Raw genomic sequence first — 24,367 nt, 5'->3', positions numbered from 1 at the left:
GAGGCAGCACGTAGTTATAAAGCAGCAGACCAGTTCAGACCCGCGCCAGCGTACACACCTCTCTCCTTTGAGGTCCTCGGCCTTTGTTGCACACAGCGCGGTGTGAAGTTTTTTTCTGGTGGATGCTTCAGACTTCGATTTTAGCGTACGACAACCCATGTCGTACACTCGACTTGGTGATGAAGGTCGAGATTCTGAACAAAACCAAGAAGGGAAACGTGTTAAAAAGCACAAGAACCGTGCTGTACTTGTGCTTTTTGTTTAATTGGAAGTTTGGTAAATTTGAAAAGTTTTCGATCCTTGTGGGCTTGACACGAATGAGAGTCGGCTGTACAACAGTATGAACAACCAAGCAGTACAGAACGTGCAAATTAAGGATGCTTCTCTTAGCACTTGCCTTCTTGTTTCGTGTCCATAGCTTTAGCGCTTGTTGACGCATATGCCATTGCACTATGCATGCGGGACCCAGCTGTTCCCAGTCACAGAAGGTGCAGCAGGTGTAGCACAAAGGAGGAACGGGAGTGAACAAGCAGCTCGGCACCTCAACGACAGCTTTGCTGCCACTCCACCATCACAGAGTGGATTGGCCCCAAACTATTTTCTTTTGTTTTAATATGTTGTGCATGGGCCATGTTTTTTCTCCCATTGTTTCTCCTTTTAAGTTGTCATATTATTTTTTTCTCTCTCTCTCTTTTAGGAGGGGAACCCCAATCAGGCACAGGACTGATATTCGAAATGACCGACGTATGCGTCAGGTTGCCCTTGGTACCAATGATGGGGTAAAGAAGCTTTATGCCATTATTAATCTGCATACAGGTTCATTAATCATAACTTTCTTAGACCGTGGAAGAACTATTTCAGTGCAGAGGCTCTGCTATATAACACTTCTGTTTGTTTAGGCTGAATTTCCTTTTACAAGATATGTCTACTTATTGCTAAAGCGTCGGTACCCTGCAGTCGGGCTTGCTTAATTGGTTAGTTTGCACTGCTTGAAAATTTACCTCAAGCTGTTGTCGAATTTGCTAATTGGACTGAGTATAAGTGACTGCTGCAAGCCAAAGACGATAAGCCACTGGAGCTGCTTTCTTGCGTGGTGTTTCAGACTACTTTATTAGCTTGTAGAAACCTGCATAATTGCAATAGTGTTTCAAAGTTGCAGCAAACTTATGAGTGAGAAATGCAGCTTGCTGACGCTTTGGACGTTGATGAATGAATTTAAGTGTGAATGTATAAGCAGTTTGGACATATTTTTGCTGGTGATAAAATGTTTAACTACGCCTGTGTGTAATAACCTTGTGACCGTAGAATGCATTTACATTACAAATATCGAGATTGAATGATACAGAGCAGTGTTGGTACCTATTAATCAAAGCAATATTTTTGTGTGGACGGCAAACGGATCCTTTTTGCGCTTTGCTCTGATCTTGTTAGCAGCATTCAGGGGTGGAAATGCTGCGCCAATCTGCTGCGAAAGGCGATACAGTCAAACCTTGCTATAACAAAACCGCCGAAGAAAACTAAAAAATTCGTTTTTGCGGGAACTTCGTTGCCGCGAAAATAACAAAGGACAGTAAAATCGGCTACAAGCCGAAAATTTATTTCCGAGAGTGTTATATATATTACTTTGCGAGCCTTGCCTTGCAGCAACTTCACAGCTCAGTTCTCACACTACAATAAGTGCTTTACTGCTAGTCGTCGTGCACGCTTAAGAATGACAGGATCGTGTCAAACGCATCCAAAACATACCGCAGGTTCGCCTTCTTTGCACCTTTTTCTCCTTGGACCTCAGCACTGCATGTCCGAGCATGCAAACAAAGTTCAGCTTCTTTTGTTGACGAACTTTTCCAGAGAGTGCACCTTGTTACAATGCTGTTCACAGAACTAAGTGAGCACCGCTTTGTTGACGTCCAGAAAGGCCACAGTCGTCAATGTTTTGTTTTGCGCATGTGCGCCATTAAAGAGTGGCAGCCTTGCTTTTCAAATGGTGTAACGAGCTTCCGACAGTTCTAAACTCGTTGGCGCTATCCTCTTTTCCTCCAATTGGGCCACTGACTTGGACTTGTAGCGATAAAAACTTGCGCTTTTAGGCTGGCGTATAGCGGTAGCGAGCTAGCGTAGCCCAAGCTACACTCTACCACAGCCAAAGCCACGCGGCTGCGCTGTGAGTCACCATGTGTCGCCCCCTGGTGGTGTCGCTGCGAGGCGGCCGTGGGGGCAACCTCCACGGTTGCCTGCTGCATAGTCTTTTTGTAAAAAAACATGTCGGCAGCCATGCGAGCGTGCTTTGGCAAAAATTTCTGCACTTCAAAACAATGAAAACAATGCATTTGAGCACTTTTTTGAACACTGTTAGCCTCAAATCGGTAGGTAAAATGCTGAGCGGACTTGCAGCAAATTTCGTGAATGCAGAATCGCTTTCCAAAAACATTTCGTTGCCGTGAGATATGAAATACATGGACGTCTATGGATGTACACCGGGGATTCGAAAATATTTTGTTGCCGCGGGAATTTTGCACTCATGAGGTTTCATTATCAAGGTTTGACTGTATTGCACCAAAACTGCTCCCAAGCGGTGCCGCAAAATGTGAGGCCACTGTGAGACGATTTTCAATTCCAGTCGCATTGCTCAGGGAGCGGTAGGAACTCGTTCGTTCAGCCATAATTCTCGACGTGCGCGCTCCAGAGGACTCCCTGAAGGACTAATGCTCCGAGCCACTCGTCAGTAAACTTGGTGTGTGGGCAATGCGTAAACTTTGCCGCTAAATGCAGCTTCACTGCACAGTGCGCTACGCTGTGGTGCATGCGTCGGCACCAGCTGTCATTGCAGTCTTCCTGCTTAGTGTCAAAAGCAGAAAGTAAAATGTTTTACAGTTCTGTCAGACCCTCGCATTTTATCTTATCGCAAGTGCTCTTGCTGCTCCAAAGGTTAAATGCCGTTGTGCCATGCCGGGTAGAACAGGCTGAGGTAACCGGCGCGGGCGGCCCTGACACAAACGAGAGGTGAGGTTCCGTTAAGCTAGCAAGTATCTGCAAGTAATCAGCTTGCAAGGGGTGTCTAGCCGTACAGCACTGCTTTTATTTGGGGTGGGAGCAGGGCCGTACGCAGAGGGGGGGGTTTGGGGGTTCAAACCCATCCCGAAATCTTTTCCAGGCAGCACGTAAACAATACTTACTCTTGCTTTCAGCAAAACTACCCCCTTCCCAAAATTCATAACCCCCCCACCCCCGAAAAAAATTTCTGGGTACGGCCCTGGGCGGGAGGATGGGGGAAAAGGTGCGTCCCCCCATCTTCCCAGCAATAAGCCCGCTGTCTCCGCTGGAAAAAAAAAATAAGCACTGGTGCGCTGGTTATTTTGGTAAACAACACATTTGCCGGGTATTTTCTGCTAGATAGAATCGTATTACTTAGTCAATAGTGCGCATAATACGCTATGGCACTTTTCTCTCTTTTGTTTTGTGAATGTGAACATTTATTTAAATTTTTCTAGAGTCTAGTCAGGTTTAGTTTAAATAATCTCTTGTTTCCTCTTAGTTCTTTGGCCTCTTAAATTCTTCCTATCTCGGTTTCTTTTTTGTCTTCCCATTTGCCTAGAGTTACATTAGGTGTAGAATGGAGGTAAACGTTTAATATTAGGTGCAAGAGAAAATTTCATCTATCTCTGGTTTTCTCTTGGTTGTTCCGCATCGCTTTAATTATGTTGTAATAGCAGGAGCATTTCTTTTTCACTTCTCGAAGTCTAGTCAGGTGTAGCTATTCAAAGCCTTGCTTATCTCTAGTTTTTTGTGTTATTGCTGTGTCGGCCGTGATGCTTTAATTCTGGGAACATATGCTTTTATAACTTGATGAAAAAATGCCAGCATCTCCACTCCATGGATGATGGCGAGGGTGCGGAGTATGGGGATTCGAAATGACATCCAAGTTGCGCCCCGAGCGACATCATTTGCGCCCCGACCATCATTCGATTTTAGCCGTGAGTTTCACCTTGATTATTTCCTCAATGAAAGGGGAACTCGCGGCTCAAATCAAATTTTGCTTGATTTTCGCTTGGTGGTGTGCGCACGGATGGATGTGGACGGACATTGGGAGGTCCTAAGGTACTCCGCACCGTTACAGGTGAGGGAGTAAGCCGTTTGACTCTCGGGTGCTAACTCACGGTCGTAGCCCAATGGGTAAGACGACTGACACTCTGTCTGGCCTACCAGACACAGGCTCGAATCCTGCCGGTGCCTGTGTGATTTTTTGCAATTGTAAATGCTATGCGCACAGACGCAGACGGACATTTTGCGGTCCTAAGGTACTCCGCACCTAAAATTGGTCGGCTCAGTGTTTATTGAATGATGAGTAAAGCAGTAGCAGTAGTAGTAGAAAACATTTATTAGAGCAACAGCAAAAGGGACAAGGGCGGTGGTGAAGCGTCCCTAGTCCAGGATGCCTTTTGACTGGGCCGACTCGATGGTCCGATAATGTTGAGTAAAAGCCATTTGAATTTTTGTTTCTTATGTTTACCAGAAATTAAAATTAGCAAATAAATAATGTTTGTCTTTCGAAATCTGCTCCCAAACAAACTTGCACTGCTCCAAAATTCGCCTTTCGGTTCTCCAAGGCTGCTCCAAAAATCCACTTTTACTGCTTCAAAGCTACTCCAAAAGGCTCAAGCCCGCTTCCACCCCTGTGCATTGATATTATTATTTTTGGTGTGTAGTAGTAAAGATGCTGAGTATGCAGGCATAGTTTCTGTTATGTGTGGATTACTTTGTGTGGTGAAGTGCTTGTGTGAATCCATAGCCCTGCTTTGATTCTGTGTACATCAGAGCACAGGTGTTTTTGTGCAAGTGTTGCTTGCAATGTATTGCTATCAACCTTTACAGCTATGCAACTTTTAGTCCTCCGTTTTGCAGGACGTGGGCGAACAGACTGGAGGAGTGGCCACTAGTGACTCTGGTACAGGCCCCCAGCTTGTCATCTGGGGCACAGATGTGGTGGTGAGCCACTGCAAAGAGAAGTTCAAGCAGTTCTTGCGCACCTTCACTGAGACCGATCTTGCCACTGACGAGCTCATGGAGGGCGTCGATCCAGTGCAGCCGCTGTACTTACAGAAGCTGGAGGAGGTGGGTCAGATTTCAATGTCTTCTGAAGTATTTTATGGGCACGAAAGACATGCAAATGAGCAAATGTGAGACATCTTTTTCCCTCTCTTCCTCTGCTTCTTTTTTCCAATAGCTTTACATGCTGGAGGAGCCGTTCCTCAATGTCAACTGTCAGCACATAGCTATGTTTGATGCTGACCTGTACCGCCAGCTGAAGTGCTATCCTCAGGAAGTGATCCCCACCTTTGATATGGCCACCAACGAAACATTCTTCGAGAAGTACCCCGAGGCCCAACTGCCGCATCAGATTCAAGTGCGCCCATTCAACTCGGACAAGACTCAGAGCATGAGGGCCCTTAACCCAGAAGGTACGGGGGGCGCTGTCTTCTCTGTCTATTTGGTTGCTTATGTTGAATTCCAATGGCAGACCAGGAGTGCTCGCCAAGCTCCGCCGCAGAGCACGGTGCACCTTCGAAAAGCAGGTGCTCCAAAACTGCCTTTGGTACGCACGCGCTCCTGCCAGAGCAAATGCCGAAGCAGGATGGGAATAGGAGTTTCCCGGCAGCCTTTCCTTCGGGCCCTTCCAAAAACGTCTGCCTCCCTGCAAGCGTTTTCTTGGCGGGTCTCAACTAAAGTCTCTGCATCGGCAAAAAAAAGCCAATGAAAGAACTTTAGTAGCCTCAACGGCGTCCAATGGCGCCCATGATGAAAGTTTTGTCGGCCGCATGCGTAAAAAGAAGGGAAAAAAAAAACGCCATGTCCCGCACGTCATGTCCACATCATTTACACGTCATGTCCCGCATTCATAGTTAGAGCAGGCTCCTTGCCCCTTGATTGCGAGTTTCAGCTGTTGCATTCAGCTGTCGGCAATTGGAAAAGGGGAGTAGGGCAGAAGCAGACAGTCGCGACGTCACGAAAGAAGGCAAGGCCCCCTACGAGTTATGTTCACCGCTACCAATTTTGGGTGAGCAACTTTTCTTGCTCTGTGGAGTGATCTCGTCTGCGACGACGCTCTCGATCTGCCATTGGAACAGGATTTGGTTGCTCCTGATCTGCCATTGCAGCGTGTCTGCTCCAGACGGAGCAAAAAAATTTCTCCGAAAGGGCTCCGGACCTGCCTTTGGAATTCAACATTAATTGCACATTTGAAGGTGAAGTTGTGTTCGTGTTCTGCTGAAACGTGGATTTATAGGCCCTTTCATTTTGCAAAGGATCTGTTCTGCCTGCTACATTTATTGCGCTCTGTGGTGGTTGTGTTTTTCCCCCAGATATTGACCAACTGGTCACAATCAGTGGAATGATTATCCGCACCTCAAACCTGATCCCCGAGATGCGGGAGGCCTTCTTTCGTTGCACTGCCTGTGCCTTCGTTGAAGCTGTGGAAATCGACCGTGGTCGGATTGCCGAGCCCGTGACCTGCCGCCACTGCTCGGCCAAGTACAGTTGCACCCTAATACATAACCGCTCACAGTTTTCAGACAAGCAGATGGTCAAGCTCCAGGAAGCTCCAGGTGTGAACTTCTTTCCTTCTGCCTTTTTTCATCCTCCTTCCTGCCGTGTGGGTGCCTAATTCAGCTAGGGCGCTTCCGATGCCTGGGACTAGATTCTTGTGATGCAAGCTCCAGAAATGATTGTGCGTGCAAGTGCCTTCTCCCGTCATTGTTGCAAACTTTGAAGACAAGTGTAACAAGGCATAACGAAGGGAATAGCGTGTTTGTTACTGGGGGCCTTATGCAAAGCTTACATTCTGTTCATTTTGTGTAATGGCTGAGCATGTGTTTATTGGGAAAACGGTTAGGCTACTTTGCATTAGAAGTGTGCTGTAGCGGGTACATTTACGTAATAGTGGCGAAAAAGATGCTTTTGAATGTGAGGCAGATTGACATCTCAAAATGTACTGCTACACACAAAACCAGAATGCATTGACCGTGAGAAGAAAAAAAAGGAGAGAATGGAAGTGCATGGGGGTTCAACTTGCTGGCGAGTGCATGGAGGTAAAACTGCACAAAGAACATTACACTGAGGCACAGGCTGTTCCGTTAAGTTGCTCCATGAAAATGAAGTCACATTCAAAATGCTTGAAAGTCATTTGACCAAATAAGAGGTTCTGTACTTACAAAGTATTTACTTATAGATATGGGTTCTTGCTCAGTGAAGCGGTTTACATAACAGTGACATCCAGCTGAATTCAGCCCTATGGCTAGCAGGGAAAGCTATGCAGTTTTCTCAGAAAGCATGTACAGTTCAAGAAAAATTTGTCCAGGTTGGTGTTTGAATCTGGAAGAGTTAGCCATGAGGCTAGCCACGAGTCGCTTCAGAGGAAATTAATTGACTCGAATCAAGGAACTCATAATAGTTGACCAGTTTTTGGGAAGCCTCCAATGTGGAGTAAGTTTTGGTAAAGGAAAGGTCTGGGCAAGCGCGCCAGACCAGCCCGACCGGTTGTAGCCGCACGCGACGTCAGTCCCAAAAACTGTGACGTGATGCGCAAGGCGGAAAAGAAAGCTTACGCCAACAGCACCGTGGCCGCCCTGATATGTCACGGGAGCCCTGACATCGGCCATTTGGGTTGAAGTGCGGATGACATCATGAGCTTACTCGATGGCGCGGATGAGTTTTCTCGTGCGCGCAAGGATTAAAATTTATTTAAAATATGTGCTACTGAACGGTTACGGTTTAAACTTCCAAGGGGTTGTCTCCATATAAAAGGGTTTTTACGTAGTTATCTGAGCTTTGAAATTTGGTGTCAGTACTTCTTTATTAGGTAACTGCCCTAATTTTGATTTTATATGATCTCTTCAGAGGACATGCCTGCTGGCCAGACACCCCACACAGCGCTGATCTATGCCCATAATGACTTGGTTGATGCTGTTCAGCCTGGGGATAGGTATGTATTTGAAAGTAGTATAAAGACATATAACATCCTGAAACTTGGCCATGTGCCTCAGAAGACAGCAATGCAGATGGTGCATCATCAGAATTCACAGCTACTCGGCGCTACTTATTTATCTTACTGTGGACTAGCAGGGCTGTACTTCGCAGCTAGCGACCTAGTGTCGCGTTTGCAAAAAAACATTCTTTACCCTCGTGACCACAATATTGAATGCAATGAAACAAATGGGAAGGGCGTGCCTACAGGGCACAGAGCACGGCTTTCAAGATTTTGCATTAGTGTTGCTAGTGTTCGCAAGAATTGTTCCCCAAATACTGTAGGGATTTCAGTTATGTTGAAATCTTTTCCTTGACAGCACGTCAGCAGTGGAATAATTTAACATCAGCTTTGCATCAGCCGAATGCAGCAATGGAGGTGAATTTTTGTTTCCTCATTGGTATGATGGGAAGGCTGAGCCAAAGGTAAACTGCTCTGAAAAAAAGGCCTCGGCACCTGAGTGCACTAGCAATGGAGTACTGTGCGGCATGTTTACTTGGTTGCACCGCTGCAACATGTGCAGGCGTAACACGCATACAACTAGAATATTGCAATGTTCTTTCATTTTCAAGGATCACAGTGACTGGCATTTACCGAGCAGCTGCAGTCAGGGTGAATCCCAGGCAACGAAGCGTGAAGGCTGTGTACAAAACCCACATTGATGCTGTGCATTTTCGCAAGCTCGACAACAAGCGACTTTATGAAGACTCCGAAGATGCGTAAGTGCTTCTATGTCCCATTGTCAATATGTCGGTCTTTTTTCTTTTATCTACGAAACTTCACTGGCACGATTTTGGATAGCCCAAATAATTATAATTAGCAATTGTTCTAACACAGTGCATACTTGCTTTGTGGCAGGAACGAGCCAGTCCTCCTTTCCCTCGCTCACACGTCTATGGCGGGCCTGTTCAGTGCATCGCATGGGGTCACAAAGAGGTCACGATTCACGTGACGCGCCGGCTTCCCATTAATGGCGTCTCCCAGCATGCCAAAACATGTGCAGACGAGGCGTAGGAAAACTAGGGTCCCCACAAGGTTTAGTGAAATTGTGGGCAAGCAGCGTGGAACCTTTAGGTGTAGACAATTATTCCATGTCAGCTACTGCATTTTGCATACATCACCAGTGAGCTAATGTGTCACTTTCTGTGTTGCCATTTCTTTTTTTATGAGATTACAGAGATAGGGATTTTTTTACTATCTCACGACCCCTCATCTTTACAAGTGGCCTGGGACGTGGCCAGTTTTATTTTGCATGACTTATGTCTGGCATTATTGTTGTGCTCTCTGTCACCTGCAAGGTGCAGCATACAAAGATTTCCATCTTCAACATTATTTCTCAAAGCGTATTATTGAGGGTCTTTTTTTCATTCTCACCCCCTTCCCCCCCCCTCTTCTAATGGAGGAGCCTGACTTTGAACAGATAAAACTACTCAAGGATAATCTGTTGTCTTGGCTTTAGACTCAACAAGGTTTCACACGTGTTACATGAATTTTTACAATTTGAGCCTTTTATGCTTATGCATATTTTGCGTCATTTGACGTGAATAACTAAGAGCCAGCCCTGAGGAGTTTGCCCACTAGAACTGTTTTCTGATGTAACTGCTAACTGAGAAATGAAAGGTGCATTTTTTGCCTCCTATCCTCATAAAAATTGAAGCAGGCGTATTACTGTGCATACCCACCGCGGTGGCGCTCAGTGGCTAAGGTGTTGCGCTGCTGAGCACAAGGTCGCCGGTTCGATTACCGGCCGCGGCGGTTGCTTTTCTGATGGAGGCGAAAAGCAGAAACGCCCGTGTGTGCGAGATTTCGGCGCATGCTAAAGATCCCCAGGTGGTCAAAATTAATCCGGAGCCCTCCACTATGGTGCGCCTCATCGCCTGCGTTGTGTCGGCGCGTTAAACCCTACAATCAATCAATATTACTGTGCAACTTGGTGAAGTTACTTTTAGGGCCTGTTGAGCTGCCATTGGTGACACCGTATTCTCTGTGACATGAACTGTTTCGGAATCTTCGGGACTTTAATATGAGTATTACATTTTTGATGTCACCATGAGAGAGGAAGTATGAAGAATTGCGTTATGATCCTGACCTCAGTTTGCGTAGTCAGTTTGCATGGTTGCTGTGTTTTAATTTTATCATGCTAGCATTATTCAGTTCAAATTTTCTCTGACCCAGCAGCCCCGATACCAGTGGTAATGTGGGTGCTTTGTTTTGCAGCAAAGACTGCCACTTCACTCCTGAGAGAATTGAGCAGCTGAAGCGCTTGTCCCAGCTCCCGGACATCTACGAACGCCTTGCACGCGCATTGGGTAAGGTATTCTTCTCCTGCCCCTTGTCGTGCATGCAGTGCTCATCGCTATTTGTGGCTGGTGCAGCGCCCAGCATATACGAGAACGAAGACATCAAGAAGGGCATCCTGCTGCAGCTGTTTGGAGGCACCAGGAAGGACTTTGCCGACTCCGGTCGGGGGAAGTTCAGGTACGCTTGGCCCTAGTGCTTGGCATCTCCACTGGGCTGTGACTGTGTGGATGTAGAGCATCGTAGGTTGTGTTCTTGTGTTGTATAATCCAAAAAAAGGCCAAATTGCATGCTAGCCGACGACGTCCTGTCACATCGGCTTTTAAAGGAGCCATGAAGAGAAAATGCAAGTTGGTTTTATTCGAAAGATTTCGTGTTTTATAGTGCCCCCAGCGCTTGTCCGGATACAAACGGTGCTTTATTCACTGAGAAATTAAACACTTTCGGTTAAAATTTTGATTTTCCCGCTCAATCGTGCGTTTTCGTGGTCCCCAAATGACATCACAGGAACCGACCGCTCTGCAGCCTAGAGTACCTTCATTCACGCATCCGCCGTACAGGGTAGAGACACGTATACGCTGGCGCCGCCATTTTCGGTTGCTCGCTCGCCGCCGAAGCAAGTCATTGTGTCAAAACTGCGCTAAAATTATCGCCGCAACGCGGTTTACTGAAGAAGTTTGAATCATATTGTCTGTTTCGCGTTGCTAGGTCTCGTGGGAAACGAAAAGAATAACGCGTTGAGCCCGTTGGCCCAATTGCGGCGGCACGGGACCGTTCAAAGGTTGTCTCCACCCTGTACAGCGGTGTTGGTTTGTTCCCGCGTTTCTTAACGTTCCGTAACCTAGATGGCGCCACCATACCGTGGCAAGCGTTTGGTATGTTTTTGCCCGCATTTAAACCTGGCTTGTTTTTGTTCTGGGAGAAAATATTCGTTCCCTGAAACAGTGCTCGCTCAACAAATGGGGTCACGTAAGACACCGTTGCTTGCGTCAATTGGCCAGTGTCGTCCGAGACAACCCCAAGCCCCGTAGTGCTGTGCAGCTAAACCAAGCATGCTGTGCGCAGTACGAACAGCAGAACGCATCAGTACTTCTATGTTTACATGTGCTTTCGTAACTTCCACTGTTTGTCCCATCATTCTTATTGCTTTGTAAAGAATGTGCCCTAAATTTAAGCGCAAATCGCTCGTTCGTCTAGTTTGTAAGCTCTACCTAATTTGCGTCTGCTTCTGCCAGCCTCCGCCAATCGCAGAGCTTAGCTCATGTGACATCATAGGTTCTGTTGCAGGAAATGAGCTGGTGGGTCGCATGACCATTCCCGTTTTTCCTAATTATGTAGCTTATTTGAGCGAAGTTTACGTTAAAAGTGGTGTCAGTATGATTCTAACGAGACAATCTTTTGAATGAACCAAACTTGTGTTTTCTCTTCATGGCTCCTTTAAGGCCACTGGTTTGGTGCATTTAGTTGGCATCAAGTGGTAGTGGCCCATGGAAGAACAGTCATAGTCATCGCTTCGCTTGCTGTTCTTGTTTACAGTGGCTCTCGTATATGGCGAGTGTCCCTTAGTTTGGCAACTGGCATTAGCCATTTCCACCTAGAATAAAGCACGAAAAAAAAGCTTCTTGCCACTACTGAGAATCGAACATTGGTCTCCACAATCGCCACTCGGGTGCACTTGGCCATGGGGACATCAAATAACGTCTTGCACCTTGTGCACAAAAAATAATGCAAAAGAAGTAGCAACATGAACGTGTGTGCGCACACTTGCCACGGTCAACTAGGCTGAGCTCTGTTGTCAGTGTGGGAAAGGCCTATATATTCGGTAGACTGCCCTTGCTGAGGGTGCTTCGTTCAGCATTGCAGGAGCAAAACAAACTCGCTCGTGCAGGAGCAGCTGAGCTGCATCAGCAGGAACCCGTGATGTGTGTTCATGCACTGCTCTTGATGTGTGCTGGCCTGGGCATGGTGTTGTGCCTCACTAGACTCAAGCTGGGGCACCTTTAGAGGTCTGCTTAGCTATTTTTGATTTCGTTTGCTGTTCTATGCAGAATGGACGTCGCTGCACTAGCCTACGTTTGCATTCTCTCCGTTGTGTAACAACATTCTTTCCTCTGTGCAGGTCTGAGATCAACATCCTGCTCTGTGGTGACCCAGGCACGAGCAAGTCGCAGCTGCTGCAGTATGTGTACAACCTGGTGCCTCGAGGCCAGTACACCTCAGGCAAGGGCTCCAGTGCGGTCGGCCTGACGGCTTACGTCACCAAGGACCCAGAGACTCGCCAACTGGTTTTGCAAACGTATGCGCCATCCTCCTTGCGTGCCACCACAAAGAGTTGCTTGTCTCGTACCAAACCAGAGTTCAAGTGAATGCCTGCTCAAGCATTTATGTGATATAAAGTACACCAGAAAAATGCTCTGTTCAGTGTTGTCACGGTACGATGGGATATTCCTTATATTGCATCTATTGCATTGCATTTTCAGGCAACCAGTCAATGTCAGGATGCGCAGAACTTTGAACAGTTCAGACCGCTCTCGCAATATCTACGCTTGCATTTAACGAAAATTCTGAAAGCGTGCACTTCCTGAAGATAGCTAGTGTGCTGCCGAGGAGCGCACATGTGTAAGTCTGCACATAGTGGCAACCAAGCTCTTTGCAGAGGGAGCAGTAGAGACACATTTGTTAACCTGTGGGCGTTAGTGCCCGAGCACTCGGGCAGACTCCATAAGGACTGGCACGTTGTATACTCGTCACAATTTCTTGCTGAGGGGGGGGCTTCGGACAACTTATAGAACTTAAAGCAGGCATCTGCAAGTAATCAGCTCTGTAGATGATGCTTGCCGTACAGCAATGCTTCCTCCTTTTTTCCCCCTTTTTTCCCCACATAAACAGTATGTCTACGCATGACTAAAAAAAAAATGTTGATAAACAGTGGTATGTTCAATTATTTGGATAAACACAGCATGGTTGCTTTTTTTTTTTTTTTTTTTCCTAATGTAAATAGATTTAATAGAAGCCTGCACTATGTGGTCAGCAGCGCGGGTAATACGCTAATGTTTCTCTTTTTACTGCATTTCGCAAACAAACATTTGTTTCTAATTTTTCTGAAGTGAGCCAGGTTTAGTATGCAATGCGTGTGCGTGCATGTGTGTGTGCACAATCGCACTAACCCCGCATTGGCAGCAAGATGCAGGCAAGACATGTTTTGCCTGCATCTTGAAACTGTCTTGCCTGTATCTGAGGCTTGGAAATACTTGTGACCTGGCTGTTCAATTTTTTGTGACATCCATGTCATTTTGATGCAGGGGTGCTTTGGTCCTGAGTGACAATGGAATTTGCTGTATCGATGAGTTTGACAAGATGAGTGACTCCACAAGGTCAATTCTGCACGAAGTCATGGTGAGCTTTCAGTTTTTTCCTTGGTGACTCCACATCTGAAAGCAAGCAAAGCTTAAAGGAGTTTGATTTACACGAAAGAATTTGCGTTTTAGAGTGCCCCCAGCGCTTGTCTGGCAGCAAATGATGCCGTATTCACTGAGAAATTAATCAATTTGGGTTAAAATTATGATTCCTCCGCCAAATCGTGTGTTTTCGTAATGTCAGCAATGAAGTCGTAAAGCGCGTGTATTCAAGCGAACTTCCACTGCGTCATTCCGGTTTGCGACCTTGATTGCCGTCAGCCCTCCCAGATGGCACTACTACAGTCATCCACGAACCGTTGTCGGCCGTTGCTTTGTTTTTTTGAGCGTATTTGCACCTGGCTTGTTTTTGTTACTGTGAAAGGGATCGTTTCGTGAAACATGGGGTATCCTCGACAAACAGGGTCGCATAAGACAATGCCGCTTACGCCAATCAGCCAGTGTCGTGTAAAACAACTTCAAAGCTGCGAAGTGCTGTGCAGCTAAAACAAGCATAGTGGGCCCAGTACCAACAGCAGTGAGCATTGGTACTTCTATGCTTACGTGCGTTTTCGTAACTTTCATTGTTTACTGCACCATTCTTACTGCTGTAAAATGAACATGCATTACACTTAAGCGCAAGTAGTTCGTTTGGAAAGCCTATAAGCCGTGCCTAATTTGCGTTTGCTTTTTCCTTCCTCAGCCAATCACATAGTTGGGCTCATATGACATCATAGGTTCTGTTGCGGGAAATGAGCTAGTGGGTCATGACCATTCCGTTTTTTCCTAATTATGTAGCTTATTTGAGCGAAGTGTGCGTTAAAAGTGGTGTCAGTATGATTCTATCAAGGCAGTCTTTCGAACGGACCGAACTTGTATTTTGTCCTCATGGCTCCTTTAAATGGACATGTCTGAAGCACCCTTCACGGATGCTGTAAGGCACAAACGGTCCCACACAATTACCTCCTGCAAGAATTTTCTTAATAGGGCATTCCATGCTAAGCATCCAGGCATGGTGGTTGGCCACCTCCTATTCCAATTTTGCTTTAAAAATTTATTGGTGAATATTTCACACTACAAAAAAATATTTTGCTAATGAGAACCTTTGTGCAATGCTTGTAGACTCGTTCCAGTGGTGGCATTTTGTTTGTGGCACACGTGTTTACTGGTTTGGTGGCACCAGTGGCAAGGAACCATTTCAAACACCCATTTCAAATACCAAAGTTTAATGAGCTGTGAAATTAGTTCCAACCAATGCCTCAAAAAATCACTTCAATTGTTGCATTCACCAGGGCAATAGTACTGGAAAATACAAAGATTACAGTTTTATGACCAACACTGTTGTCTATTGTTCCACCAAAAATGGCTAATTATGTTGGGAACTAATTGAACAACTGGAAAAATAATGGCATATTTGTAATCAGTGGGCAAGAACAGCAACTGTCAAGTTTCGCATAGTTTACTTGAAAATTTGGCCACACTTGCTAAACTCATTCAGGTAGTGCAGCACTTGCCTCTTTGATTTTCGAGTGCACAATGCTGTGCCTGCGCTTTTCTCGTCGATTCACCGACGGCAGAGAGAGTGCAGGATGGGTTTCTGCTTTCCCTGCGCTTCCCGGAGAGAGAGGAGGTGCAGAAGCAGACGAAAAAACTGCAGGGCCAGTTCTGCAGTGGTGGCACCTGCGTTGAGCTAATCGTGAAATCGTGCAGAAAGTGGAGGCTAAATCAAAGAGGCCTAAGGTTCGTGTTTTGCACCGCACTGCAGCTATACTGTAAAGCCAGACCCACAAAAGACAGGCATACATTTGATGCTTAGGCCACGTTAGCTGCAAGAGCGAATTTTTCGACAATATGTTGTGTTACCCGCATCCTTCCACTTAATTACTTTTGTGCACTGTGAAAGGACCTGCAGCACACCCGTTATTTTAGAACTGTTTCACACTGGTTAATCCATAGTACTGTTCTTTACATGCTGTTTTTGCCTCCCCGTCAGGTAGTCAGTGAGATTTCCTATAATGACTTTTTATTTTTTGCCCCTCCTTAGGAGCAACAAACCCTGTCCATTGCTAAGGCAGGAATTATCTGTCAGCTGAATGCCCGTACTTCAGTTTTGGCTGCTGCCAATCCTGTGGAATCTCAGTGGAACACCAACAAGACCATCATTGAGAACATTCAGCTGCCCCACACTTTGCTGTCCAGGTGAGCTTTTATCCCTTGAGGGTGGAATTTAAAAAAAAAAAACTTTCCCGGGTGGTCAAATTACTTTATTGCAGATTTCAAGTGTAAAGTTGGGAATAAAATAAATTTTAAAAAAGTCAGGAACAGTAAACAAGGAAAGCAAGAATACTTCGTGAGCGTTCGTAATAAACAAGCTAAGAGAAGCGCCAAAATAGATAGAAATCTGCCCCATACTTTTTTTTAAGTGCATCCTTAGGCGATCCTTAGACACAGGTTGCCGTGCGTTGCTGTTGTTGCAATATTGTTTTGAAATGCTGTTATTCAGGATATTCTTGCGCAGCTTTTGCTTTGCTCACCAAAATCTGCTGACTTTCTTATGCAGACGTTTAGCCTCTATTAGAAAGTGTAAACGAGGTTTTCTGTGTTTGATTTCTTGATTCATCTTTAACTTGTTTCATTTGGATTCTAGGTTCGACCTTATCTTCCTCATGTTGGATCCCCAAGACCCTCGCTATGACCGAAGGCTTGCTCGGCACCTTGTTTCTCTGTACTACAAAAAGAAGGAGGAAGTGGAAGAAGAGCAGATGGCAAGTTTATTTTAACTTGTTTTTACATGTGCAAAAAGTTAAAGCTCCACACATGGCTTGTGCACCCCCTCCCCCCCCCCCCCCTCCCGTTTCTCTCTCTCTTCAAATGATATATCGCGTGTTATGGCAAAGGAAGTGATTACAACGTCCTCGTGACAATAAAATACTCGCAGATTAGTTATAATACTTCCTCCAGGACCACCAATGCCTGCCCTCGATCGAGCGGTGTTTTTCTTACTCACCTTTGTCTGCATTCATCTGTGCAGGAGCTTGGGCTGATGAAGGATTACATCGCCTATGCACGCACCTATGTCCATCCGCAAATGAGTGAAGAGGCTGGTCAGGCGCTCATCGAGGCATACGTGGAGATGCGGCGAGCTGGCAGTGGCCGTGGCCAAGTGTCTGCCTACCCTCGCCAGCTCGAGTCTCTGATTCGGCTCTCGGAGGCACACGCCAAAGTCCGCTTCTCCAGCGTCGTCGAGTTGGTGGATGTTGAAGAAGCCAAGAGGCAAGTCTCCATAGTCTGCTCCGTGTGGCAGCTAGCTTCTGGTATCTAGCTTGAACAATGTTGGTAGTGTTTCATGCCTGCCGTTTTACAGATGTTGCAACGTCATTTTACATGCCCCTTGAACTCTTTGCATGCTTGCACCAAGCATTCTTCAATATTTTATTACAAGTTTTGCTCAGCTGGCTCGCTTGTGCAGTGGTTTATGGTCCCCAGCTTATGAGCCGATGATCACTAAACTGCAGCAGTGCCAAAGCAATTAGTCCCAAAAGTGGCACAGTGGATGACAACAGCGACTCGCACAACCTTCAAACTGAATACCGAAAGACCACAGTGCTCTTCTTCAAAGATTAGCAATGATGTTTCTCTTGTTCTACAGCTCGAGGCAAAGCCAAACCAAAAACGACGAGATGAGCATTTTGGAATGCAAGTCGAGAGTTCTGTGACCCTGTCGCCTCCTGGTGTGCTCAGTTTTGCTTTGTGCTATTAGACGTGCGCCTACACCAATCAACTTCCCCAACTGTTTGCCATATTTATTGTCCCCGCCTAACAGTGACCAACTTAACTCTGACTGCAGGCTGCACCGGGAAGCGCTCAAGCAATCGGCCACGGACCCAGCGTCTGGGAAGATTGACATCTCCATTCTCACAACTGGAATCAGCGCCACATCCCGCCAAAGACGCGCCCAGATGGCATCTGCACTGCGAAAAATGCTTGAAACAAGGACCAAAGCTCAGAGCCTGAACTACAACAAGGTCTTTGCTGATTTCAAGGAGCAGTCTGATGTGGTGAGTGAAGTAGTAGAGGTTGATTCTTCATGATGGGTACAGCGCAAACAAAACTCGGATAGGAAAAGACACTGGACGGAGCGCTACTCCTGCAGCTCATTTACAGCTCGTTAAGCATCGGTGGCACCAGTAGCAAGGAACCATTTTGGAGTGCCCATTTCAAACACTGGAGTTTAATGAGCTGTAAAATTAGTTCCAAGCAATGCATAAAAAAACCAATTCCCTTATTGCACTTACCAGTATTTATAGTATAAGAAAATAAGAGATTACAGTTTTATGGCAAACACTGCTTTGTCTATTGTTCCTCCAAAAATGGCTAATTATCTCTAATTATCTTGGTAACTAATTGACCAACTGAAAAAATAATGCCATATTTGAAATCAGTGGGGAAAAAAGCAGCAAGACAGACGAGTTTCACAGAGTTTATTTAATAGTTAAAGAAATTTGTTTTAGGAGCAGTGTCCCCCCTTAAAGCTTTCACACATGCCTAGCCAAAGCATTCATGGTATTTGGTCTATACTTCACGCTCCTGTTATTCACCAAATGCTATGTTTCAATTCAAATGGGGTGACTGCCCCAGAAGATGAGACATAATTTAATTTGAAATAGAGCCAGTACAATTCTAGATGGCCCCTTTCAGATAAGATGGAACAAAGCATGGCTGGTCGACCTCTTCAATTCGCTTGAAATTTTTTTACCTCATTCCCGCATGTATGTAATGTGCGCATTCACAAATATTTTCGGCTGAAAAAAGTTTGGCCGACTGAACAAAAATTTGGAACCCACCCGCGTGGACCCCGGCCGCTACCTGCCCATGCGCCGCGGCCAAGTTTAGCAACGTCTACCAAAAAATATACTAATCAGGCGGGGATGGTAATTTTTATGCGTAATCTACGCCTGTTGTGCAATTTGCCCCCAAAATATCGTTGGCTAGAAAAACACATTTTTTGTAATAAATTTCCAAATCTTGCTCAGAGCGCAATTTGTTCTGTACTTTGCGGGCCAGTATTATCGTAAGTAATGGAGCTAGAGCGTTCAAATTTGAGTGAGGGCTGCTCCTGGCAAGCAAAAATAAAGGCCGTAAATATCGTGTCTATGCACACTACGGTTAAAAAGTAAATGGCGCATAAGTGTGAAGAAAAAACTAAAACTCTCCGAGTTCAGGGGCTTATTAAAAAAAAAAACGCTTCTTCGATTTTTCTGAAATTCTCCCCAGATGTTAACCTGTGAATGTACTTCAATGATCATTAAAAACATGTTGCATCATTTTGTTCCTGACGCGCCTACAGCGCGAGAAAAAAGCCGTCGGCCAGGCCTTCACAAGATCCTGAAACACGAAACAGTGAGAGCAACTTCCAGTGAATGTGCAGAAATTTGATAATTTCTTTGTACCAAAGGCAAACGATTAATTATTGATAGTATTACAGAGAATTCAGAAGTGAAACTAAAATTTTTATGTGAATTTTGGAACGAAAATAGACAATCTGCGCACCGCTAAACGTGTACTCTTCGAAGAAAAAATGGAGGAACTCCAGATTCACGCGCATTTAAAAAAAACGCTTCTTCGAGTTTAATGAAGCTTTCCACAGATATTTGCTTGTGTGAGCCCTAGAAATATCGTGCGTCATTCTAAGCACAGCGCGGATACAGTCGTGCGGTGGCGAAACCGCTGCAATGTATGGTGGTAAAACGCGCAATTTGAAGGTCTTTGGGTCTATTTTTATAGCTTCCTCTAGATTTCCCCAACCGCGATCACTCTTTGTCTTGCATTATTAATGCCCTTTTTTTGTGCGCAATGCTGCCGTGATGCGCTATATTTGGTTCATAAGATCAGCTATTTGACAAGGTGCACGCAGTCTTGTTTTCTAACTCGCCTGGACGTAACTTTCGTTCACCTGAAATCAAAGGTTCAACGGAAGCCCGTCCGGTCGGCAGCACACATGGCAAGTATTAAAAACGGACATTGGCCACACACGACCCCGGCAGGGTAACGTCTCCAGGTAGCGCGCCCCTCTTCGGTCCTTCTCCGGACACACTGGTTCAATTACCGAATTAGCGACCTAACAGGAAGGCAAACGCCCTTGAGCCCGGTGGGGTCCGGGACGACACATGTGGGATCTTCATTTTTTTGTTTGAGTCGAGTATTTTTTGGGCTTTTTCAACCGTATGCGGGGGCGGGGACTTGGCTGACAGAAAGAGCGAAAGAGGGGACTGGAAGAAAAGGGGCTGCATGGGTTAGAACGGTTACAAGTTTTCAGTTCTGACACACTGGGAGAGTGCCTTGCGCTGCCTCCCCGCTATTTGACTACGGTCGCATTTTAATCTTCATTTTATCACTTTTTATTATTCCTTTTAAGTATTCTGATTTTATTATTCTTTTTGTATATATTTAGCTTGTTACTCAGTCTCTTTTGTGTTTAATCTTGTTCGTTATTTTCCTGCTCCATGGCTGCGAAGACTAGCTTTCATCGAGTGCATTGTACGGACTATCTCGACAAGCATCGACGGAGGATACCGCAGAAACGAAACTTTCGCAGTGTTAAAGACCTGGACATCAGCGCCCTGAAACGCCTTTTGGGCCCAGACAACTTCAAGAAAGTGAGTGAAGATGATTACTTGTGTCAGCACTGCTTCATGCAGTTTACTAAAGAAATTTCTCTGCAAACGTCTGAGCCTGACGCCGACATTTTTGTGACTGCCGAGGAAGCTGTGGAGCACCTAAACCTTGGCGTACTTCTTCCTGAAGTGTCTCCACTGAAACCGCCAAGTGCAGTGAGAAAACGGGACAGACCAGCTTATGCCAAACGAAAGCAAAAGGAATTGGAGCAAGCTGTGACCAAAAAAAGTGCGCTCGAGCCTGGACGCCGCATATAACACGCAGACTGCATCTGGCTCAACAGAGAAAAAGTGCATCCCCTGCGCCGAGTTCAACCACAACTTTCGACAAGCTTTTGTAACTGCTACATCCTCCAGGGAGCGTTGCCAGCTGCTCACGTTGCTGCCGTCATCCCTCAAGAAGAAGGAAGTACAAAAGATCATTCCGGAAGCTTCTATGTACCTGATCAACAAGTCCCGGAAGTTGAGGGAAAAGCACAGCGTATGGTATCAGCCGGACCCGTACATGAGGCAAAGGGTGAGTCAGGACTGCATATCCACGGCGTGTGAATACTTCACGAAAGATGAGCTGGAGTGTTCGAGACAAAGTCCGAATAAGAAAGACGTCATCTCGGTTGTGCGTGACGGAGAAAAAAACTCTTGTCACGAAACGCTTCATGACACGATCAATTCGAGAAGCGTTCCGCATTTACGAGGAACGAAATCCTGACTCAAGCATTGGGCTAACAAAGTTTTACTCGTTGCGGCCTCGTTGGTTAAAATGTAGTCATCAGCAAGAAGTTTGTGTCTGTGTCTACTGCGCCAACTATGAACTCTATGTTGGCGCTGTGGAAAACGCTAGCAACTAAAAAATAGATGCCAGTGGATTGATCGCTGCATTCCTCTGCACTCAGGCAACAGACCACTGCTTCTTAGGGGAGTGCGACAAGTGCCCAAAAGGAGAGTCTCTGACGCTCGAAACACTAAATATCCCCGAAGAAGAAGACATTGTGGTTGCCACGTGGGAGTCCGCCGACCTTGTGAAGAAGACCCTTGACCCTTCAGCATTCCTGAGGGGACTCCGACTATCACTGGCTGCATGGATCGTGCACAATCACATCCGAAAGACCCAGGGAGCTGCCATCCACAATAAAAAGAAATGCGAACAGCGAGGAAGCGTGGTGTTTCACTTTGATTTTGCCGAAAATTGGACTGTCATCCTTCCCGACGAGGTACAAAGCTACCACTAGCATAAAACCCAAGTATCGATATTCACTTGTGTGGTGACGACCCGAAAAAACAGTCATAGTTTTGTGGTTGCAAGCGATGACGTCTGCCATGACTCTGCGCATGCCTGCTTGGCTTTAGAAAAAATCAGGCTGTGGGTAGATGACAATCTCCCACTGTACTCCAAGGTGACTTATTTGAGTGACGGAGCTGCCAGTCACTTTAAAAACAGGTACCAGCTTCATGAGTTGCGAAAGAGCGACGTGCCTGAAACGCAATGGATATTCTCCGCAACAGGGCACGGAAAAAATGCCTGCGACGGAGTTGGGGGAATCGTCAAACACCAGGCGACACTTTACAACCGAAGAGAACCACTAAGAAATGCGATTCAGACGGCAAAAGACATGGTAACTGTGTTGTCTGAGAAGATCAAGGGTGTTCACTTCATATACCTCGAGGGGAACGAAGTTTCCAGCTATCGCGAAACAAAAAAGGAAGAATGGTGAACAGTGCGTGCTATTCCCGGCATACAGTCCTGGCACTTGTGGCGTTTAAGGAAGTCATCGGAAGCAGATATATGCGAACTATACGCAGCGCGGACTGTTTGTGCCCCTTTGAGAAAACTGTGAACATTGATGCAGCAAGCAACGTGTAAATAAACAGCTAGTAGCTGCACGGTATTAATGGGGTGCCGATGGAACGCTGTCATGCCAAACGTTGACTTCGTTAATGTCACTTGGCTATTCTATTCTCCTTATCTCAGAAGATATTCTGCCCTTTCTACAAAATAAATAAAGGAAATCTGCAGAAAGTCACAATCGTCGTTTTATGTCTCGGCTCTTTGTGACGAGCATGCTTGGCAAGGCCCTTTTGCTTTTCAATGATCAAAATGATGCGAGTTTTTTTAATGGCTCACGCAAGTGAATTAGGAGGAAAATATCTGTGGAAAGCTTCATAAAACTCGAAGAAGCGTTTTTTTTTTAAATGCGCGTGAATCTGGAGTTCCTCCGTTTTTTCTTCGAAGAGTACACGTTTAGCGGTGCGCAGATTGTCTATTTTCGTTCCAAAATTCACATAAAAATTTTAGTTTCGCTTCTGAATTCTCTGTAATACTATCAATAATTAATCGTTTGCCTTTGGTACAAAGAAATTATCAAATTTCTGCACATTCACTGGAAGTTGCTCTCACTGTTTCGTGTTTCAGGATCTTGTGAAGGCCTGGCCGACGGCTTTTTTCTCGCGCTGTAGGCGCGTCAGGAACAAAATGATGCAACATGTTTTTAATGATCATTGAAGTACATTCACAGGTTAACATCTGGGGAGAATTTCAGAAAAATCGAAGAAGCGTTTTTTTTTTAATAAGCCCCTGAACTCGGAGAGTTTTAGTTTTTTCTTCACACTTATGCGCCATTTACTTTTTAACCGTAGTGTGCATAGACACGATATTTACGGCCTTTATTTTTGCTTGCCAGGAGCAGCCCTCACTCAAATTTGAACGCTCTAGCTCCATTACTTACGATAATACTGGCCCGCAAAGTACAGAACAAATTGCGCTCTGAGCAAGATTTGGAAATTTATTACAAAAAATGTGTGTTTTTCTAGCCAACGATATTTTGGGGGCAAATTGCACACCAGGCGTAGATTACGCATAAAAATTACCATCCCCGCCTGATTAGTATATTTTTTGGTAGACGTCGCTAAACTTGGCCGCGGCGCATGGGCAGGTAGCGGCCGGGGTCCACGCGGGTGGGTTCCAAATTTTTGTTCAGTCGGCCAAACTTTTTTCAGCCGAAAATATTTGTGAATGCGCACATTACATACATGCGGGAATGAGGTAAAAAAATTTCAAGCGAATTGAAGAGGTCGACCAGCCATGCTTTGTTCCATCTTATCTGAAAGGGGCCAGATGGCAGCCAGTTAGCTTGTCGCACTAGGCGTCACTCGTCAGCTGTCGTTGCGACCAGGGGTATGTTGTAGGAACTTGTAGGACTGTTCAACCGGATTGAATTGAATTATTGCTTGTTGGGTTGGCATCTAGCAACCATGGGAGTAATTGCTCTTTCAACATTGTGTACATAGACTCTAGGTACTATTAATTAAGTTAGAGAGTGGCATTGAACTTTGTCTGCCCTGACACGTTTAATTATAGCATTCTCTCTCTTTTTTTTTTTAAATCTTAAATCTTGTTGCAGATGATCACAAGGGAGATGTTCGAGGATACCCTCCGAGACCTGCAGGATGACGGTTTCCTGGTGGTAGTTGGGAGGACCTCCATTAAGCTTTGCTAAAATGCTATCATTTCTCTGGGGTACAGGTCCACAGAGTATGTGCACTTTTTTTCCACTTGCCCCTGTGTTGATGCAGCCATTAGCACCCTCACCAGAATAACCATGTTTGAGCTGTACACAACTATGTACTATATATTTCAATATGCCTTGTATACGCAGTTCATTAAAGGTTTTGTAATCTTAACTGCAGCTGCACTCTTGCTTGTGTTGTAAGAATGATTGTTTTCTGGCAATCCTGCTGTCTCATGTTTGAGAAAGTGTTTACTTTTTTTTTATCCTAGTCACCGTCATCTGAAACCAGTTAGCTGCACTAAAAAATTGATGTAGGTTCTGTACTAGACAAATGGCTAAACTGTGATAGACTGGTATTCGCACTATTTATTCCCACACTGCAGCCACCTGTGCTCGGCAAACATGCCATACGAGCGATGACTTCAGCGGATCCATTGTTCACGGAGACGGACAAAAGAGGCAGCAGATAGTGGGGTT

The 24,367-nt window shown here is 45.6% G+C and overlaps 1 protein-coding gene and 1 pseudogene across 3 annotated transcripts in view; both read left to right on the top strand.

Annotated features, from left to right (window-relative positions):
* Dpa (disc proliferation abnormal) overlaps positions 1-24,062 on the top strand; it is a 36,162-nt gene extending 12,100 nt beyond the window's left edge. For 2 of the 3 annotated variants that reach the window (XM_077686826.1, XM_077686827.1), the window contains exons 8-22: positions 698-779; positions 4,885-5,109; positions 5,222-5,456; positions 6,357-6,599; positions 7,891-7,975; positions 8,590-8,736; positions 10,235-10,326; positions 10,393-10,495; positions 12,435-12,611; positions 13,618-13,711; positions 15,755-15,909; positions 16,358-16,475; positions 16,742-16,983; positions 17,558-17,768; positions 23,783-24,062. In XM_077686826.1, coding sequence (XP_077542952.1) covers positions 698-779; positions 4,885-5,109; positions 5,222-5,456; positions 6,357-6,599; positions 7,891-7,975; positions 8,590-8,736; positions 10,235-10,326; positions 10,393-10,495; positions 12,435-12,611; positions 13,618-13,711; positions 15,755-15,909; positions 16,358-16,475; positions 16,742-16,983; positions 17,558-17,768; positions 23,783-23,878 — 2,305 coding nt within the window. In that variant the 3' untranslated portion in view covers positions 23,879-24,062. The remainder of the gene's footprint in view (positions 1-697; positions 780-4,884; positions 5,110-5,221; positions 5,457-6,356; positions 6,600-7,890; positions 7,976-8,589; positions 8,737-10,234; positions 10,327-10,392; positions 10,496-12,434; positions 12,612-13,617; positions 13,712-15,754; positions 15,910-16,357; positions 16,476-16,741; positions 16,984-17,557; positions 17,769-23,782) is intronic. The other variant, XM_077686828.1, reaches the window with a different exon arrangement.
* LOC144137151 (uncharacterized) lies at positions 20,214-22,748 on the top strand (annotated as a pseudogene).
* Positions 24,063-24,367: the final 305 nt, after the last annotated feature.

The sequence above is a fragment of the Haemaphysalis longicornis genome, unplaced genomic scaffold (assembly GCF_048455015.1).
Source record: "Haemaphysalis longicornis isolate Haplotype H1 unplaced genomic scaffold, Haemaphysalis longicornis Haplotype H1 scaffold_1, whole genome shotgun sequence".
NCBI classification, from domain to species: domain Eukaryota; kingdom Metazoa; phylum Arthropoda; class Arachnida; order Ixodida; family Ixodidae; genus Haemaphysalis; species Haemaphysalis longicornis.
The sequence above is the reverse complement of the archived record's forward strand: the minus strand, read 5'-3'. Positions and strand labels throughout refer to the sequence as shown.